The 18,635-nt window shown below is 27.5% G+C and overlaps 6 protein-coding genes across 12 annotated transcripts; 3 read left to right on the top strand and 3 right to left on the bottom strand.

Annotated features, from left to right (window-relative positions):
- Window positions 1–19: 19 nt before the first annotated feature.
- On the bottom strand, window positions 20–1,871 carry LOC124426599 (uncharacterized protein C19orf47 homolog). The gene is made up of 3 exons (XM_046968461.1): window positions 1,710–1,871; window positions 531–1,598; window positions 20–436 (listed from the first exon to the last, which is right to left on the bottom strand). Exons 1-3 carry the CDS (start codon window positions 1,726–1,728, stop codon window positions 294–296), a joined length of 1,230 nt encoding a protein of 409 aa, XP_046824417.1. The 5' UTR covers window positions 1,729–1,871; the 3' UTR covers window positions 20–293.
- Window positions 1,872–2,457: 586 nt separating this feature from the next.
- On the top strand, window positions 2,458–4,198 carry LOC124426600 (probable basic-leucine zipper transcription factor R). 3 transcript variants are annotated; one of them, XM_046968463.1, is made up of 4 exons: window positions 2,459–2,606; window positions 2,696–3,186; window positions 3,318–3,380; window positions 3,560–4,198. In XM_046968463.1, the coding sequence occupies exons 2-4, from the start codon at window positions 2,767–2,769 to the stop codon at window positions 3,854–3,856; spliced, it is 780 nt and encodes a 259-aa protein (XP_046824419.1). In that variant the 5' UTR covers window positions 2,459–2,606; window positions 2,696–2,766; the 3' UTR covers window positions 3,857–4,198. The 3 variants fall into 3 exon arrangements, with proteins under 3 accessions (XP_046824420.1, XP_046824419.1, XP_046824418.1); XM_046968462.1 differs by having other exon boundaries at window positions 3,318–3,458; XM_046968464.1 differs by lacking the exon at window positions 3,318–3,380 and having other exon boundaries at window positions 2,458–2,606.
- A 349-nt stretch (window positions 4,199–4,547) lies between these two features.
- Window positions 4,548–8,117, bottom strand: LOC124426598. 4 transcript variants are annotated; one of them, XM_046968457.1, is made up of 5 exons: window positions 7,389–8,117; window positions 6,214–6,667; window positions 5,922–6,124; window positions 5,706–5,845; window positions 4,548–5,635 (listed from the first exon to the last, which is right to left on the bottom strand). In XM_046968457.1, the coding sequence occupies exons 2-5, from the start codon at window positions 6,573–6,575 to the stop codon at window positions 4,736–4,738; spliced, it is 1,605 nt and encodes a 534-aa protein (XP_046824413.1). In that variant the 5' UTR covers window positions 6,576–6,667; window positions 7,389–8,117; the 3' UTR covers window positions 4,548–4,735. The 4 variants fall into 4 exon arrangements, with proteins under 4 accessions (XP_046824413.1, XP_046824416.1, XP_046824415.1 ...); XM_046968460.1 differs by having other exon boundaries at window positions 7,709–8,117; XM_046968459.1 differs by lacking the exon at window positions 7,389–8,117 and adding an exon at window positions 6,745–7,047.
- Window positions 8,118–8,209: 92 nt separating this feature from the next.
- On the bottom strand, window positions 8,210–10,462 carry LOC124426602. Of its 2 annotated transcripts, XM_046968466.1 has the most exons (5): window positions 10,302–10,462; window positions 9,903–9,986; window positions 8,901–9,696; window positions 8,550–8,810; window positions 8,210–8,451 (listed from the first exon to the last, which is right to left on the bottom strand). In XM_046968466.1, exons 3-5 carry the CDS (start codon window positions 9,229–9,231, stop codon window positions 8,309–8,311), a joined length of 735 nt encoding a protein of 244 aa, XP_046824422.1. In that variant the 5' UTR covers window positions 9,232–9,696; window positions 9,903–9,986; window positions 10,302–10,462; the 3' UTR covers window positions 8,210–8,308. The 2 variants fall into 2 exon arrangements, with proteins under 2 accessions (XP_046824422.1, XP_046824421.1); XM_046968465.1 differs by lacking the exons at window positions 9,903–9,986; window positions 10,302–10,462 and having other exon boundaries at window positions 8,210–8,478; window positions 8,901–9,353.
- A 234-nt stretch (window positions 10,463–10,696) lies between these two features.
- Window positions 10,697–13,804, top strand: LOC124426597 (cell division control protein 6 homolog). Its single transcript, XM_046968456.1, has 3 exons — window positions 10,697–11,389; window positions 11,479–12,599; window positions 12,674–13,804. Exons 1-3 carry the CDS (start codon window positions 11,104–11,106, stop codon window positions 12,905–12,907), a joined length of 1,641 nt encoding a protein of 546 aa, XP_046824412.1. The 5' UTR covers window positions 10,697–11,103; the 3' UTR covers window positions 12,908–13,804.
- Window positions 13,805–14,140: 336 nt separating this feature from the next.
- Window positions 14,141–18,619, top strand: LOC124426573 (ubiquitin carboxyl-terminal hydrolase 35). Its single transcript, XM_046968411.1, has 3 exons — window positions 14,141–15,855; window positions 15,972–16,174; window positions 16,278–18,619. The coding sequence occupies exons 1-3, from the start codon at window positions 14,384–14,386 to the stop codon at window positions 17,216–17,218; spliced, it is 2,616 nt and encodes an 871-aa protein (XP_046824367.1). The 5' UTR covers window positions 14,141–14,383; the 3' UTR covers window positions 17,219–18,619.
- The last annotated feature ends 16 nt before the right edge of the window (window positions 18,620–18,635 follow it).

Below are 18,635 nucleotides of genomic sequence, written 5' to 3'. Positions count from 1 at the left end.
ATCAATTTTGCTCATTTTTTAACATGTATATTACAATGCGATTTTTAATTTAACTTAAATTTCATTTTATTTGCGTGATTTTAAGTTATCATTTCACTATATTATACTATTAAAAGAATTTTTTCATGCAAATTGTGAAGAATATTACCTAGTTTGTTTTTAAGAAGTTTTATAGATTTTTATATGAAAACATATGTATACAGTATACTCTTTACAGAACAAAAAGTAATATCACTTTGTACAAAGTATATGTAATTAGAAACAATGTTTCGATGATGAACTTAATTTTTTTTTTAAATTCCAAGACGACTAAAAACATCTGCTTTTTTAACATGTGTGACAGTGGCAACTCTATTGAAAGTAACCTGTTTCGCGCTACTTGATCTCAATACACCTAATCGTGCTTTTGCTGGTATTGTGGTGAGTCGTTCTGAAGCTGTAAAAACAAATACATTAGATAAAATTTTATGAATTATAAATTATTCTTTCTATTATAAATTATATATTATTCTTTCAGATAATAATCATACCTAATTTGCCAGATGTAACTTCAGTATTTCTTTTTTTGATCATGTTTGATGCATTTTCATTGAAAGTAATTTTTTTAGTTGTACCTACTAATTGCTTAACACTATTTAAAGCTGTTTTCATATTAACTTCTTGATCAGCACGCATTGTACCTGCAGTAAGAATCTTCTTCTTAGCTATGCCAGATGTTCCTATATTGGAACTACTATTTTTTAGGATACCCTGTGAGGTCATCTTAGTAGTACCATTCTTTAATATTCCTAATTGTGGCGTGTCATTCTTTTTTGCATCTTTATCACCAAGACGATTGAAAACACTAATTGTTCTTTTATATATATCTTTACCCAATCCAGTAACATTAAAAGTAGGAGAAGTATCAGGCAAATTGGTTGTACTAGTTACTGAACTATCCCCTAATCTGTCAAATACTGTTCGCTTTGTTTTAACTATTTTTTTAGTTGATGGCGTTCTTAAAGTTGTTCGTTTTGGTAATATTACTGTATATCCTACTTTCTCATTATCTTCTTCATTGTTAGTTTGTGGCTTCGGTTTCTTTTTAGCAACAATTTTCCAGTCATCATCATGACCACCATCATATTCTTCCTCAGATTCTAGCGTCCTTTTCAGAGAACTTGTATTCTTTTTACTTTCAGGTAAATCCACATTTGATTTTTTCACAGTTATTATCTTTGGAACCACGGTAGATGTGTTTTTTATTATTTTTGAAGTAGTTACAGTAGAAGGCTTTGTTTTAATTATAGCAGGAGGTTTAGCAGTTACTTTTGTTATAGCTTTCTTAATTATTGGTTTATTAACAAGTTTAGGTGGAATATCAGGATCTTCAGTGTCTACAAGAAATTTTTCACATGTAGTTTCTTCTACAACTTTTTTAGCATATCTTAAGATAGCAATCATATCTCCCATTAAAGTAATTCCCATTTCTTTAAGACTAGGCTTATCCAAATCTGGCAACATATCTGGTTTAATACGATTGTTAGAAAATACAACTGCATGTTTAGTTGCAACGTCTTGTGGAAAGCCAGCACCTTTGAAAAACTTTACCCAATATGCTATAAAACATTAAAAAGGATAAAATCATTTAAAATATGTTAAAATACTTCGCATATTAATTTTAACATAACATGCCTATAATAGTTTATAAGATTAAAATTTCATTTTACCTGACAAAGATGTTGCCATTATTTCAGTTAATTAAAGTGATTTATTATTATTTTATTGAAAATGTTTGTTGACACATAAATTTACAATAATAAAAATTTGAACATATTTTTTTTCATGCATTCAGTAAAATATTTGTTTCACGAAATCTCGTGAAAATAAAGAAACTAATCGTTTATAATAATTAACAGTATTTTATTATGAACACAAGATATTTTATATTAAACCTTTTTTGTAAATTTTATGTAATATTAATAGAATATTTTTTAACAATTAATTATACTTTAGCTAGGTCTATGCCAAGTTTAGATGATCACACATATATGTATATATATCGTTTCGTACTATATATACAACTATTTTCCTACGTATATATAAAATATAGTGTAGGTCCGAGTTCGTTTTATAGAGATGAGACGTTATCAGCGCCATTAGGAATTTTAATGCATTATTATTGTAACTAACCGTAACCATTATCTTTTATAATTATGTCCAAAATTCATCATAAATCTATCTGTTTAATGGAAAATTATTATTTATTATTCAATTACGAATTAGAAATTATACAATTATCGTTTGCTGATTTTATTCTTTTATCTTCGCTTTAAAAATTTGATAACAAATGCAAATTGTATTACGTGTGTTTTTTATTCCTTATTATAATAATAAATTCCATAACTTTATATAACAATAAATTGTTACAAAATATTTGAAATAAAGTTTAAATTTTGATTTTCAAAGTTGGTATATCAGTTTTATACTTATATATACTGTATCGTGCACGTTCTTATCTATTATCTTACTTGAGATCTTTACTGTACGACGTTCTTATCTAATAACTTATTTAAAATTCAATAAGAAATCAAGATAATAAATACTATTTTGTATTATCTTTGTCAGTAAGTAATAATTTATATATATATATATTCAGGAATATCTGAATATTTATCTTAAAACATTTTTAATATATATATATATATATTTACAGTGAATTAATAAAATAATATTTCTATTACTTAATTGATAATTCATTATTGTAAACAAAAAGAAATATAAAACATGGAAAGTTTCCCACCGCAGAAATATGTCAATAAAGTAGAAACTTTTGATACGTGTATGATTGAAGCTACAAATCAGCAAGAAATCAATCAATCAGTTGGTGCACAAATTCCTATGCAAACTGTACAAGTAAAAAATCAAGATAATCATGAATCATCAACACTGCATCAACAACAACAACAACAACAACAACAGCAGCAACAACAATTGCAACAGGATCAAAATCAAATCACGCAAATTCAATCAAATATTCAGCAAAACATGACACTTACTCCAATTCGCTTACCTGCTATTCTAGATGGTGAATTCTTTACAGTGATTAGAGTAGAAGATACTAATGTCACAGTTAGATGTTTACAGTGTCAAAAATTACTTAATGGAAATTTGAAATCCACTGGAAACTTTTTAAGTCATATAAAAGTAAGCGATAATATTTCAATATACTATACATATATATATATATATTTATATTTATAATTTACTACAACTTTATAAACTATCTGGTTTTTTCTGTTTTTTTTTTTTTTTTTTTTTTTTTTTTTTTTGTTTAGAGACTCCATCCATTCATGATAGAAAAAATCAAATGTAAATCTAACCAAAGGAAACCAGCAATGGTATATATTGATTTATCCTCTGATAAATATGCAGAAATCATAAGAACAAAAAGAAGATACAGAAAATACTATAAACCAGTAAATTAATTTTACTATGTTTGCAATTTGTCATGTGCATTTTTAGAATTAAGGAAAGTTAATCTATATTACTGATATTGCAAATATTTATGTATTTTTAGGAGGAATGTCAACCTGGTAATGAAGAATTATATGAACAATCACCAGAGTGGACTGATCAATCTCCGGTTATTCGAAGACGAAAATCAGAAGAACCTGAATCTAACGATTTTTTGAAAATACCACATAATAATTCAATTGTTATGGAAGATGAATTTGATGCAATTGGTCGAAATGTAGCAGCAAAACTTAGAAATATGCGTTTAGACCAAAGAATAATAGCTGAAAAGTTATTAAGTGATATTTTGTTTGAAGCTCAACTTGGTAATCTTCACAGAGATTCTAACATACACGTATAAGAGAATCATTTTATAATATATATTTTCTATAAGTGAACTGAATTATAAATATTCTTTATTAAATATAAAAAGAATATATTTTTAATAAATTTAAATAGGAGCTTTAAAAGTTTTAAAGTCCAAATATCTAAAAACTTTTAAAGCACCAAAATATACACAATATACATTGGAAGAAGTAGAAATTTTAATAATTATAAAAAAGGAATATAAATATATCTATAGCTGTCAGTGTATATAATATACAATATTGTAAATATTATCATATATTGTACGCTTATCATTAAGCAAAATAATTGCTGCCAGATATAGTAACTATTTATAAGTCTTTTTCTAGACGAATCATTTTTATATAAATATTATACATATATATGTATATATATATATGTATATGTATATGTATATGTATATGTATATGTATATGTATATGTATATGTATATGTATATATATATATCTTGTACATATCAAGATATGTATTACATATCTTGATATATATATATATATAGTGACTATAATTAATTGTAAATAATAATAATAATAATAATAATAATAATAATAATAATAATTAACAACAAATACATTAACAAATACCACACATACATATAATTATTATATTTGTTTGAAATATTCAATCTTACGCCCCTGAAATATTTTTCTAACAATTATAATTATAGAACAGTCATTATCGATTATAATCTATCTTTTTCTATTTGCTATAATTTAGAACTTAAAGAAATATATTTATTCAGTCATACTGATCGTGAGATCTTTCCACAATTGCTCTATTGCAATATTTCTAAGCATAAAAACTTAAATGTTTATTTAATATTTAGATTTTTTATTAAAACTACTAGCCAGAATAATTCTGTTTTTATCGATTGTCAACTGCTATATACTCTTCGTTTCTTTGGTTTGAATAGAACATGATAGACTATAGTTGATGAAATGCAAAGTGCCATACTGATAAAAATTGTACATACTGCATAATTATACCAAAATCCGTCCCATTCTGCATGAAAATACCATGTCAGTGTAAAAACAGTATTTTGGATTAAAATGAAAATATAATATGGTAATAGCCATTTATCTGCATATTTAAATTTAATTTTGTATTCAATCATACTGATAATATAAATTAAACCAAGCCAGAGATTAATGAAAAATGTGATGACATCATAATATGATGCATAATAAAAAAGATATACCAACATGATAATGTAATGGATACCAAGCATGCCTAATAAATAATATGGATAAAACTCGTAACATATGCTTATAGCAAGGATCCGTGCTAAGATAAAAAAGAACCACCAAAGAAAAGAGAGAAATTTGCCAACTGGATCATCTTCATCTAATCCCTTAGTAGAATGTTTCCTTTTCGGAACTTTCAAACTTTGATTACTACTTGTTAATTTTTGATTTTGTTCTATAATAGAAATTGACTTTGCATTTTCTAAATCCTGATGCTCTGTAGTTTTCACAATAGAATCTGGACGAGGAGGTGCTGGTACATCTGGTACAGGTAATGGTACAACTGTAGTAATTCCTCTGAGAGGTGTAGGAGGAGGTGTCACATGAACGTTCTTCGGTGGTAATGGCGGAGTTACCGATATTTGTCTATCCAAACTAATTGTTACTTCTGCTTCTGATTTCTCTTCAGTAGATTTTTTTTTATTTTCATCTTCTTGATTTAATTCTTCCTTTGAGTTAACAGCAGCTGCATTATCTTCTGTTATATTAGGTAATTGTAATGGTGTTTTTTCTTCAAAATATTGAAGTTCCTATATATAAAATTGTAGAATAAATGATCAATCAAAAATATATATATTATAGCAATTAATCAAAAATTACTTCAATGCAATATTTTTTTAACCACATTGCCCATGGAAGCTTTCTACCATTGACTCGTTGACTTTCAAATCTTTGGAAAGCAGTTGTTTCAATTGCAAGTATCACAATGGACATAAGAATACACAGTACATGTACAGCTACTGTAAAAAGAAATAAAATCTACAATTATCATCTGTTATATATTTTTAATTATTAAATAAAAGAGATTTGTCATACTTGATTGAAAACTGCGCTGAACTACATATTCTCTAAAAAGTAAGTGAGTCTGGAATATGGCTTGAGGTGCAGCTTGAAACCAGGCTTGTAAAAAGAAATATAATTCAATGGATGCAGGTGCAGCAGAAATGTTTAGTGTTTTAGATCTTTTTTCTCCTTTCAAGATGATAGCATCCACTGCCATGACAATAAGTCCAGCATATCTATATAAAAGATATTGTTATATAATAATTAAAAAAATAATGTTATATACAAATTTTAAATTATTTATTTAAAATTTAATCAATAGTACCTGTAAAGTGCAAAAAATGGAAACCCAATAAGCTGACATATCTGAAGAAAGAACCAAATAAAAATTCCCTTTGTTAACTTATCATCGTCTGTCATCCACCAATCAGGTCTTGAAATAGTTAATATAAAATATACTATAGCAGGAGCATACATAAGAGAAAGAGTACAAGATCCCCATATTGGATTATGCTCTCTAAAATGTTGTGTAGCAACAACTAAATCGGCGGAAAAGTGAACGATGTAAACAATACAATTTACTATCGTTGGTATCAAGAAAACCAAATAAATTTGTTCTATCGATTTTAAAGGTATTTGTAAACATCTAGACGACTTTCTTTGACAAACTTGAATTGATTTTGACATTTTTATAATTTTGAACTTGATTATTGCCTTGACTCATGCCCATATATTTTTATTTATTTTTTTTTCACTTATTTGTTTTATGATACAAGTATCTGAAAAAAAAAAAATTGCAGTTAGATGAAAATAATTCAATACAATGCAAATTATGAATGAAATATAATTCACCAACCATAAATAATATAATATTTGTAAATATTAGTATCGAAATCATTTTTGCTTGTTTACATACTCAATTATTACCTGGGAATCCTAACCCTACGAATTAAGAATTCGAACTTTATATTTTGTTTATATTTTATAAACACCATAACGATAAAAGTGTTTTATCGGGATTATCCCGGATTTTCGATAGAAAATAATTCAAACAATAATTAAAGATATTTTTAATTTAGTATCACAATAATAAATATTTCGTAACACGCGAAATGTGATCATGCAAAATAATTATACGTTTGACAAAATTCAAATATCTTTTCCCGCGATAATTATATCGCATGCAACAAAAAACCTAATACATACATACGTATAATAAAACAAAATTTGTTCTATTATCTATAAAATTTATTAATACGAATAATTTCTTTGTGATAATTTTTAATTTAATTTATAAAAAGTAATAAATAATTCGTAATGACAAAGAGTGCATATAAAAAAAAAAAAAAAAAAAGAAATAAAAAAAAATTAAAAAAAAATATAAAAGAAAAGAAAAAAGAAAGGTAATACGAATTTTCAACAGAATTAACAAGAGAGAAAAAAATCATATATCTTCCGTCCTATCGAGTAAAATCAATAAAGGATCTATTAATGATTTACCTAGTGAATCTTAGGAGCAAATGATTTCCCTTGTTACAATGCGGTCAACAAGGCGGTACGTTATCGAAGAATCGATGCAACCTTCGTGGAAACATTTCGACAAAATGAAACGAAAGAGAAATCGTAAATTTAACTTTCTTAATAATTGTTTTCCAGCTGTTCGCAAACGTGTTAAAATGATCGTATATATAACGTGTTAAAATGTATTTTCAGTTAATGATCAACTTAGCGTAACATAAGTCTCATAATACACACATATGCGAACGCGAGATACAATAGTGTCGTTCGTGATACAGAATGTAAGAAACCTTGACACATACGATCTATATATGTATGTATGTAATTGGTCAAGAACAGCTCGAAGATGTATGTATTTCTATGTGCAACGTGCTTGATTAGTCATCGCACGCCGAACTGAATAGATAGATAGCTCAATAAATGTTGCTTCCATCGAATAACGATAAAGGGATTCTCGGATATCGGCGTTGCTAAGACAACGAATTGGTTTTAATAGTTATATTGTGTATGCGTGTGTATGAGAGAGAGAGAGAGAGAGAGAAAGAGAGAGAGAGAGAGCATGCGTGCTGATAAACGAAAAAAATACGGAGAAGGGCAATGAAAGAAAGAGAGGGAAATAAATAAAGGAAGACGTGCTATATCATACGTGACGGTACGCGCGCACGCAGGTTTGATTGGATGAAAGAAATATAAGGGAGATGATGAAATTATATTAGCTGGAAAAAAAAAGAGAGAGAGAGAGAGAGAGAGAGAGAGAGAAAAAAAAAATACGAATGTTACAATACAAATTTATAAAAAAAATATTTTGCATGTAATTCATAGAATTTATTTTAATTAATAAAGTTATATGTATACATTGAAGAAGAAAATTCTAAAGTAGATTCAATATAATATCTATATTTTTATGAATTTTCTGGTTGAAATACATCTAAGAAAGATTTATATTGTTCCATAATATCTGCCACCATTGGTTTGTTTGTTTGTCTGTCGTATTGTGAACCAACCGTCCATAATGTTTCTAAATCGTATTGTTTTCTAGCAGCATCTGAGAATATGTGTAAAGCAATGTTTCCTATAAGAAGATATATTCTATTTTTATTGCTCAAATAGAAAGTTAAATATCTATAATATTTTGATAAATACCTAAGTCCAATGCTATCCAATCTTTACATTTGGCTCCTTCAATTTTAGGGATAATATCCTTCTTATGCATCTTCAATTTAAAAATTTTACGTATATATGCGGCAAGAGCACTCATATGCTTTTGCGATTTACCTGTGACAATTACAATATAATCTACATACATATACTCTTTAGGCACAGATATAACAAAGATATCTTTTGCATTATCCTTTTGAAGAACCGAAATAAGATCTTCTATATCGTACACCCCTTGTATGCCACCTAATATATTTTAATATTGATAAAACGTTAAAAAATATAATCAATATTTATAAGTTTATATATATTATTTTTATACAAATATTGACTTACGGTTTAAATTCAATCCACTGTAGGGATCATGCTTTTTCTCCTCTATACGTAAGTCACCTAAAAGTATCCTTTCTTGTTCTTCTTCTACATCTAATATAACTTTAGAATCTTTGTCGTGGAATATTTTGTGTTTTGATGTGTGCTCTAACACAAGATCATTTTCATTTTCATTCGTAAGTTTTTCGTTTGGTAATTTATTTGGACTAATATCCGAGAAATGTCTTGTTCGTTTTAATAAGGAATAAGTAATAAATCTGTTTTTATGCGGCGGATCAAATGTTTTACATATTTTTCGTGCACGTAATAAATACGATAAGATACGATTGTTCATGATTTATTTATTATATCCTTAACCTCAAAATATTGTCATAAGGATGGTCAAGACTATTCTAAACTTACTATTTCAACAAAATGTCTCAGATGGCGTTAATGTATGAACGTAATTTTAAGATAATTTATTCTAGATTAAATTTGTCTTAGATTACAGAATCGACTAAATTTTGTTTATATCAAAGTTCAAATAGAAAACTCATATATTTTACTTTAAATAGGTGTTATTTTTAATTGATTTAAGTTGATAGTGTTTGTGTATGCGATATATGAAGCAGGATTGGTACACAATAATAGAAACTATAAATTTGTATATATTCAGTATCCATTTTATTTAAGATGAACAAAAAATAGATTTATAAAATTTGATCTCTGTGTGAAAGACAGGTTGATGGAGTGGACTTGTAAGATATCTAGTAGATTCAACTAGAAACCATGACTTATCGTATCATTGTCGTTCCTACAGCTGTAATAAAATTAACAAGTTCTGTTATACATATTACAAAAAATTGTTTCTTAATTTACACTTTACCAAGTTACAGTAAAAGATTATTAATTACATTATATATTTTTTTAATGTTTAAAGATAACAATGACGAATACATGTTTATGATTATTCATAAGGTATACTGTTAAAAAAAATGTAATTACACATATATTACAAATACTTACAGATTAAATGGACACAGATTACTTGGACCTCGCACGCATCTTCCTCCTTTTGCGCTTTAGCCTACGCATACGCTTCTTACGCCACTGCAAACAAAATATATCACACACTTAACCTATTCAACAGTTTTTTCATTATCGTTAAAAAAAAAACGTTGACATATAATCATATGATAAGACAATAGAAAAAAGAAAAAAATTATTTTCTTTTATGTAGTAAAAAATGTAAATTAAGCACCGATAGAACACATTCTATTGTAAAACGAATAAACAATTCTATTGATTTCACATGGCTAAAAGTAACCATCGAATCGTATATTTCACTGATCTTGTGAAATATTTTTCAAAATTTATCTTTTCTTGTTACACATTAAATAATAACATTAGATATTAAATACTTACCTTCGCTCTCATATTTACGAATCAAAAGGAACTAGAAAATTGTATAAATCTCGATTACTAAGGATTTTTATTCAACTTGCTTCGTTGATTCTCAAAATCAATATGGAAGAGAAATAATTATTTATGTACTACCGGAAAACACTGTAGTTTAACTGTTACTCCTATAGAGGGCTTAAATGAGGGCGCTATGATCGCTAATATTAATTGCAATTTCTATAAATTTCTCAATTTTGTTATTTTAATCTTCTTTAACAATTAAATATATTATTAAATATTAATTTATGATCTAGAATAAAAAAATTATATTATATAAAAATAATATATTGATAAATATTTTTTAATATTTGTTTTGAATCAATTTCATCGTTCCTTGTTTTGATTCATTTCTATTTCACGTTCCAACATTTTCCCGCGTTTAAAGAGATATCCCGCGAAAATTTACAGCAAAACATCAGTTGTTACTCTTCACCTCGTGTAATTAGAAACTGTTGAATAGAATCAGATAAAATTTATTCTGAGTCATATAGTAAGAGTCATAAGTATCATAATTTACTTTAAATACGTACAGTTATATATGTATAATGATTTATTGTTTAAATTATATTAAAATGATATTTTTGAAGACTTGAAAATGTTTGTTTCGTTTGAGGTTGAGCTAATAGAAACTGTGTAGACGTTCATTTAAATGTTAACATTTCTTTGATTATTTAATTGCAATTGTTTTTGTTTACATAATTGTTTTATTTATATATTATTTTTGACGAAGTAAGAAAATATAACAAAAATTGTTGACTCACTAAAAATGACTAGTAAACAAACAACTATCTCTTTTCCGATTCGAAAAAAGTGTTCTTTTTATGGTACCAAACGAAATGACATAAAAGAAGATTTTTCTAACGCAACTGTGAGGTGTACTCCTACAAAATATATACCAACAGTTAAGAAGATAGTCACATTAAGTAGCAGTGAATCTGAATCTGATTCGGACTCTGAGAATGTTAAAACAAATAAGGTGAATTCTAAAGAAAATAGAAGTAATGATGGTGTTAAAACTCCAAGACGTGTACGGAAATGTGATGATTCTGAAGGTATGTATTCATTAATATTGTCGGCATTTAAATGTTTTTTATAATTTAAAGATATTTGTGTTTTATATACATATTTATTATTTCGGTAGATGATCATAGTTCTACACCACCAAAGCAGAAAAAATCCGAAAAATCTGTAGCACTTTCTTTAACTCCATCAACTCTCTTAGATAAACTTGATTTATCATCAGATGAAAAAAAAGAGAAATTTGTTCCAAAGAAATTATTTGGATCAAATAAATATCGTAATGCTCGTAAAGCCTTACATAGTTCTGTTTCCGAGAATTTGCCTGGAAGAGAAACAGAAATAGCTAAATTACAAGAATTTATTCGAGAACAGTTAAAGAATGAATCTTCTGCATCACTTTATGTTTCTGGACCTCCAGGTACTGGAAAAACGGCGTGTCTTTATAAAATTATCCAGCAACCAGAATTTAATTCAAAATTCAAGGTTGTTTATATAAATTGTACCACAATGAAATCAGCTGCTACTATTTATTCAAAAATTATGCAAGAATTAGATATACCTGTACCAAAGTCTAGTAGAAATAGTAAAGCAATAATTGAGAAATATTTAATGTCCAATCACAAAATGTTACTCTTAATTCTTGATGAAATAGATCAATTGGAAAGCAAAAATCAATCTATTTTGTATTCCATATTTGAATGGCCATCAAAACCTAATACAAAACTTATTTTAATTGGCATTGCTAATGCTTTGGATTTGACAGATAGAATTTTACCACGTTTACAAGTAAGATGCGAATTAAAGCCACAGCTGATGAATTTTCCTCCATATACGAAGCAACAAATATTTAATATTGTATCTACAAGACTCAGTGAAGCAAATGTTTCTGATGTATTAACTGGGCCAACATTACAATTATTAGCTGGAAAGGTTGCTGCCATTTCAGGAGATATTAGAAGAGCATTGGATATTAGTAGAAGAGTTATTGAGCGTGCAGAATCAAATTGGACAGCGCAAATTTTACAACCTATGAATAACACAGGTAGTCCAAGGAAAGATCAACCTTTGAATGAGAAGTCAGTTGATCTAAAAGATGTAGTAACAGTATTAAACGGAGTTTATGGTGGTACTCAAAATATTGATAAAGAAGAAAGTACACTTCCATTACAGCAAAAATTATTATTATGTTCCTTTATACTTATTTTAAATAAGGGACGAAATAAAGATGTTACTATTGGAAGGGTAAGTATTTTACAACATTACTATATTTGCAAATTATATAAAATAATTTATATAATACATTCTTTATATTTTAGTTGCACGAAATTTATAAAAAAGTATGCAAGAAACGGAACATCCATGCTATAGATATTTCTGAATTTGTATGTTTATGTACATTAATAGAAACTAGAGGAATCTTGAAAATAATAAAGAAAAAGGAGGCTCGTTTATCAAAATTAAGTTTACAATGGGATCAAGAAGAAATTGGTGCAGCTTTACAAGACAGAAATATGATGGCTGAAATAATCAATGATGTGTCTTGCTTGTAATAATTCTATTTATTTTCATATCTTTATTAGAGAAATTGGATTAGTTAAATGTCTTTTTACAATTGTAATGTATATAAGAAAATTTTAAGCATTTGTGTTAAACAATTTTATAATGTATAACTGACAAATATAGTAAGTAGTTGCAGGAATAACTTTAACACAGAATATCAATGGATAAAATATGATGATATCATGTATTTTATAATTGACTTTTAAATTGTATTATATATATATCATATAAAATTATATTTTTCTATTGATAAATTTTAAATAATTTGGAGATCATAAAAAAATGTATCTATTACTTCTTACCAAAAAAAATTTTAATGAGTATTATTAAACCCCAGTATACATAGAAATGATTGTCCTAGGCAGGTTTCATAGAATTTAATAACTTATTTTGACAACTTTCTAGCAATATCTCGTCCAAATCGTGCTGTATTATTTTTGTAGCATTTTTTACAATATCTTCGAACTTTAAAAACTGTCCCGTTTTTTATTGCAGTTTATGACGAGATATTTGAGGTATATTTACAATACTGCTACTTGGAATTCCTTTACACAGCTAATTTATTTTGAATTTCATTTATTCTGAAATTCTGTGATACTCATATTATTCTTGTTAGTATTTTTAAGTAAAATATTTTTTTAAACTGCACTAAAAAACTAATCATAGACAACTGACTGAAGAGAAAGCATTTCTAAAAGAATACAGAGCACAGATTGCGATAAATAATTACAAGAAATATATCTGAAAATATACATGCAGTCTGAACATATGTAATCTTATAGAGATTTCCGGGCGCCAATATATTAGTGATATTGTATATCGCGGATTATACTTAAAGGAAGATCAAATAGGTTTGACGCTTAAAGTGTAAACGACATAATTTATTCTCAAATACTATTAATCACATGACCATAGAATAAAGTGAATTTTTAGTTATTTTTTCATATTTCGCGCCATTGATGTACTAGAGAATTTTTAGTGTATTGTATTTTATATTGACGTCGTAGATGAATTTTTTTTTAGTTAACAAATTAATGAAAATTATTAAAATGTACACAGTTCATTTTTTAAAAATGTCAGTAATTAATTTATCTTGTAATTTAAAAACAAGTTGATTGTTAAATACCGTAAACATATTGACCAATCCGGAAGATGTCGCGTTTAACACAAAGTAATATCATACATCTCATTGGTCGGAGTGCTACCATTTATAATGACTCGCTTGTAATTGGAACCTATTATCGTGAATATTTTGATCTTTTTATGGATCTTAGAAAGTTGTATTGTGGCCCTAAAGCGGTGAATACCATCGTTCCAATCTGTTCGCGTTGGCTCTGACCAGCTGTGACCATGAAATCATTTTGATTTTCATGAAAGTCATTGTCGATTGAGGTTAAAAATAGTTGTAGTTAATCCAACTAAGAATACAGATTTCAAAGTGAAATCCAAAGTGCGCCTAATTAACAATGGGTACAGGACAAATAAAACGTGATATTGAGCGTAGCTTGAATTTAATAGTAACGGGGAAAGAATCAGAGATTGCTGAGGGATGGGCAAAGTTACAGAAGTTCGACGATAATCAGTTATATAGTCAATCAAATACCTGTGTTGATATATTGGGGCGTATTTTAAAAGAACGGATTACGAATGTTGATGAAATCCCTCGCATCATTTCTTGGTTTTGTAAACACGTAATAAGGAATGCTTCGGATGGCAGTACATTCGTCAGTGATTTAACTATATTTTTTAAGAATACACATATCAAGGACATGTACTATTTGACGACGATTCTTCAGGTATTGATAGATTATGGTACTTATTTTTGTGAGTCTGGCAATTATGTAGAACTTTGCGAAGCGATAGTCATCAGTCTGGCTAGTCTTTCGGTACCTTATCAACCATTGAAAGATCATAAGTTCAATGATAATATTATCAAGATTCAAAGTATTTTAAAAAAGATATGTTCCAATACAAAGAATGTACACAGTGAAGATCCAACTTTTGTATGCTTGAAGACATTATACAAAATTATATCGGATAAGGAAAGAATACAGGAACCGGCTCTTGCATTAGCGACGGTGCTACAATTGACAGAACCTTCTTTTATACCTCGTGCAGTTAATTGGATTCTTTCAGAATCACAGTGCGATGATAAACTGGTTCAGGCTTTAAAGGTATTATGCACTTGGTTTCCAGAATGGAAAGGAGATAGACTTGGCCGTTGGATAATGGAGTTTATACTTGGTTTAGAAAGAAAACAGAAAGATGGAATACTTATTGAGGTTACAGAAGCTAGATTGAATACAATGTTTCGAGCTTTATTAGAGCCAGTACTTCGTCGCAATGCTTCAGAGATTATATTTCATATTTTAAAAAGACAAGGCTCGCTACGTTCATTACATATTATCATTAGTAATATGGATATGATATTATTTCAATTAGTAAAAGAGAATTCGGAATCTAGTAAAGAATGTATACAAGAAATGATTAATATAAGGACAGCTCTTACAACAAGACAAATGAATCATCCAAAAACATATATATTTCCACAAATTAATTTGCAAGTAATGCCTCAAAGAAATGTTGTCAGAGAAATACTGATTGGGCCTACTTGGACAAATGAAAAAGAATTAGATTCTTTTATAGAACCTCCTAAATCTATAACTGGAAAAGTGGGTCTTTCTAATCTTGGAAATATATGTTATATGAACAGTGTATTACAAGCCTTAGTTATGACAAGAGAATTTTGTCATGAAATATTAAACTATAAACCTTCAAACGATAGTGGTGAACAAGTTATATTAAAAAAACTACAAAATTTATTTGCTTTGCTATTATACTCCAACAGAATTTCTTTATCACCGACTGAAATTTGGAATGCCTGTCGACCTGCTTCTTTCTTACCTGGTCAACAACAGGATAGTTCAGAATTTCTTTGGTTAATATACTTGTGATATTCTTATAACTATACTACACTTATAACACTTGAACAATATTTAGTTTAATTCTAAATCGTTTTTAACTGTTTACTAATAGATTCTTTTATCCAAATAGTCACTTGCTAGATATGTTGCATGAACAAGAGAAATGTGGTGGAAATGATTTAAGTGGTTGCCAATATAAAGTGGAAAGGCAAGACAATGAAAGTCCATCAATGGAAGAAGCAGGAATTATTAAGCGTTGGACTACTGAAGAAAATTTAACAGGGAGTACAATTTTACAAAGAAAAACTCAATCATTGGCTGATTTTACGCAAGGTATTTTATCTTATATCGTTAATAAATTTATAAAAATTTTCTTTAAAATTTTAAAACCTTTTAATATTGTCTTTCTTATGAAAATATTATTTTCATTTACTAGGTGAAGAGTTATCGCAGACACAACATCTTAGCGATTCTCATTCTGATTCAACAGATAGTGGAATACAATCTGTTGGTGGAGAAGAAATAAATATACAAGCATCTCTTGTACATAGAGTGTTAGGTGGAGAATCAAAAATTACTTACCAGTGCGCGCAATGTGATACTAGTTCACATAATACAGATAAATTTCGTGATCTTCAATTGTGCTTCCCTGAAGAAATACACGAAAATCAAAAGGTCTCAGTTCAGGATCTCATTAATTATTATCTTACACCAGAAAAATTAACCGGAGAAAATAAATATAGATGCGACAAATGTATGAGATTATGTGATGCACAAAGAATTATTAAGATTTTACAAGCGCCCGCACATTTAATTTTAACACTGAAACATTTTCATTATGATTTTGAAAGCCGACTAAGAACGAAATTACGACATAAAGTTATATATAATGACATCATACAATTGCCAGTATCAACTCAACCGAATCCAATAAACGAGACTTATCAACTTTATGCCGCTGTTGTACATTCGGGCTATAGTATGGATTATGGACATTACTTCACATATGCTTGTGATTCTAAACAGAATTGGTACAAATTTAATGACAGCTATGTTTCTTATACTTCTCTAGAAGATTTCAAGGATCTGAAACCACCAGATACGCCTTATATACTCTTTTATGAAAAATTAGGATCGTCTAATGGAATTTACGAAGATAAACTTGAATTGTCTACATTGAGTAAACACATACAAGAAATCGTTGCAAAGGATAGAGCTGCATACATAGAAGAATCAAGACATCAATCTGAAAAATCACAACAAAGTCGATATCAATCTACGTTTCTTCGTCGAAGTGATAATTCTGACGATGAAAATCCTCCATCTAGTAGTTGTCGTGGTGCAGTTAATATACAAACAAATTCATTTCTTTGTTAAATAATTTTATAGTCGTCAAATTAATTGAAATTTCATTTAGCATTAACGGCGAATATATTAATATTCATTATTCACATAATTCGTATCATTTATGATTATATCAAAAGTTGTAATGTATTCAGTAATATCATTGCATAAACACAAGTATTATATTTATTGTATTATAATAGAGTTTTATGAAAAAAACTATCACAAATTTCAAATTTTTATCTATCTTAAGAAGGTTTCTAATCGTAAACTTTTTTTAAGTCTATTAAAATGAGGTATATTAAATATATTATGTACATAAACTTATGTGTAATCATAAATCTGGTGTAAGGTGTGTAATATGTTCCATGGGCTAATTGCTCTTATTCATTAAGCATCAAGTAATTTAACATTGTTATTGTTGAAAAATAAGATGCTTCTCTTGGAAGAGAAAGTAACGCGACTCCACACTTTAAAAATGAAATTAATTGTTATCAAGAAGACACGTGTTGTGTCTTCAAATAAAATATCTCAGATTTTGAACAAAAGAAAAAAGAACAAAAAAAAACACAAAAAAAAAACCAAAAAACAAAAAAAAAGAATAAAAAGAAAAGAGAAAAGATTTTCTCATAATGTCATATCTAATAATTGTTAAAAAAATTGGAGGATCTAACACTTAAAATATTGATCAATTCTTATAGAATATGTATATCGCAAGAAAAATTCCAATGTGTGAAATAAATTAATCATAATCTAACACTCGCGCGCATAAATGATTAAAAAAAGTAATTAATATTTAATAACAAATACGCTTTACTCACATGTAAACAACAACAAAAAAAAAGTACTATGTATGATATTTAAATGATACCTTTCCATCGGCTGTGTTTGTATGTATGTATGCCAAAATCAGTATTTCATTTAGTATAACAAACAGTATCCGAGCGAATATCATACATCTATCATTGTCATATATATATATGAACATATACGTATATATTCGTGCATAACATCGTATTTAACATCTTGTAAAAATAAAATCTCTTCATCTTTCAAAGAATTATCTAGTTTATTACCGTAAAATTACGTAGACATTGAATGTTATATTGTAAATCAATAACATAGAATAGAAAATTGTATTATTTATATTAATTTACTATTTATTTATTTATTTTTTTTTTTTTGTTGAGACATTAGACCGTAATCATTGATGGATATAATATATACATATACATATTCTTCCTTTAGTAAGAAATGTAGAATTATATCTATATTAATATAGAATTATGCATGTCTTTTTTGAATGCAAGTAAATTATGGTTGCGTACATAATGCATGACGAAAAAAGAAGATAAATTGAAATGTTATTGTAAATATAATTGTATCTTTAATATAATAGTCTAAAATATTAAAACGCTCTGATCACATTATAAATCTGTGATAAATTTAT

The sequence above is a fragment of the Vespa crabro genome, chromosome 9 (assembly GCF_910589235.1).
Source record: "Vespa crabro chromosome 9, iyVesCrab1.2, whole genome shotgun sequence".
Taxonomy (NCBI): domain Eukaryota; kingdom Metazoa; phylum Arthropoda; class Insecta; order Hymenoptera; family Vespidae; genus Vespa; species Vespa crabro.
This window is presented reverse-complemented; position numbering and strand designations above follow the sequence as displayed.

Bases quoted from the DNA above. Each gene is read 5' to 3' on its own strand.
- LOC124426602 (XM_046968465.1), bottom strand. From the start codon at position 9,231: ATGAACAATCGTATCTTATCGTATTTATTACGTGCACGAAAAATATGT. The intron at 8,811-8,900 runs GTAAGTCAATAT...AAAATATATTAG, and splicing joins CAGTGGATTGAATTTAAACC to GTGGCATACAAGGGGTGTAC. The intron at 8,479-8,549 runs GTATTTATCAAA...ATCTTCTTATAG, and splicing joins TTGGATAGCATTGGACTTAG to GAAACATTGCTTTACACATA.
- LOC124426597 (XM_046968456.1), top strand. From the start codon at position 11,104: ATGACTAGTAAACAAACAACTATCTCTTTTCCGATTCGAAAAAAGTGT. The intron at 11,390-11,478 runs GTATGTATTCAT...TTATTTCGGTAG, and splicing joins GAAATGTGATGATTCTGAAG to ATGATCATAGTTCTACACCA. The intron at 12,600-12,673 runs GTAAGTATTTTA...TTTATATTTTAG, and splicing joins AAGATGTTACTATTGGAAGG to TTGCACGAAATTTATAAAAA.
- LOC124426599 (XM_046968461.1), bottom strand. The intron at 437-530 runs GTATGATTATTA...TTGTTTTTACAG, and splicing joins AGTTACATCTGGCAAATTAG to CTTCAGAACGACTCACCACA.
- LOC124426573 (XM_046968411.1), top strand. From the start codon at position 14,384: ATGGGTACAGGACAAATAAAACGTGATATTGAGCGTAGCTTGAATTTA. The intron at 15,856-15,971 runs GTTAATATACTT...TTATCCAAATAG, and splicing joins GATAGTTCAGAATTTCTTTG to TCACTTGCTAGATATGTTGC. The intron at 16,175-16,277 runs GTATTTTATCTT...TTCATTTACTAG, and splicing joins ATTGGCTGATTTTACGCAAG to GTGAAGAGTTATCGCAGACA.
- LOC124426600 (XM_046968462.1), top strand. From the start codon at position 2,767: ATGGAAAGTTTCCCACCGCAGAAATATGTCAATAAAGTAGAAACTTTT. The intron at 3,187-3,317 runs GTAAGCGATAAT...TTTTTTGTTTAG, and splicing joins ACTTTTTAAGTCATATAAAA to AGACTCCATCCATTCATGAT. The intron at 3,459-3,559 runs GTAAATTAATTT...ATGTATTTTTAG, and splicing joins ACAGAAAATACTATAAACCA to GAGGAATGTCAACCTGGTAA.
- LOC124426598 (XM_046968457.1), bottom strand. From the start codon at position 6,575: ATGTCAAAATCAATTCAAGTTTGTCAAAGAAAGTCGTCTAGATGTTTA. The intron at 6,125-6,213 runs GTACTATTGATT...TCTTTTATATAG, and splicing joins CCATTTTTTGCACTTTACAG to ATATGCTGGACTTATTGTCA. The intron at 5,636-5,705 runs GTAATTTTTGAT...TTTTATATATAG, and splicing joins TAAAAAAATATTGCATTGAA to GAACTTCAATATTTTGAAGA.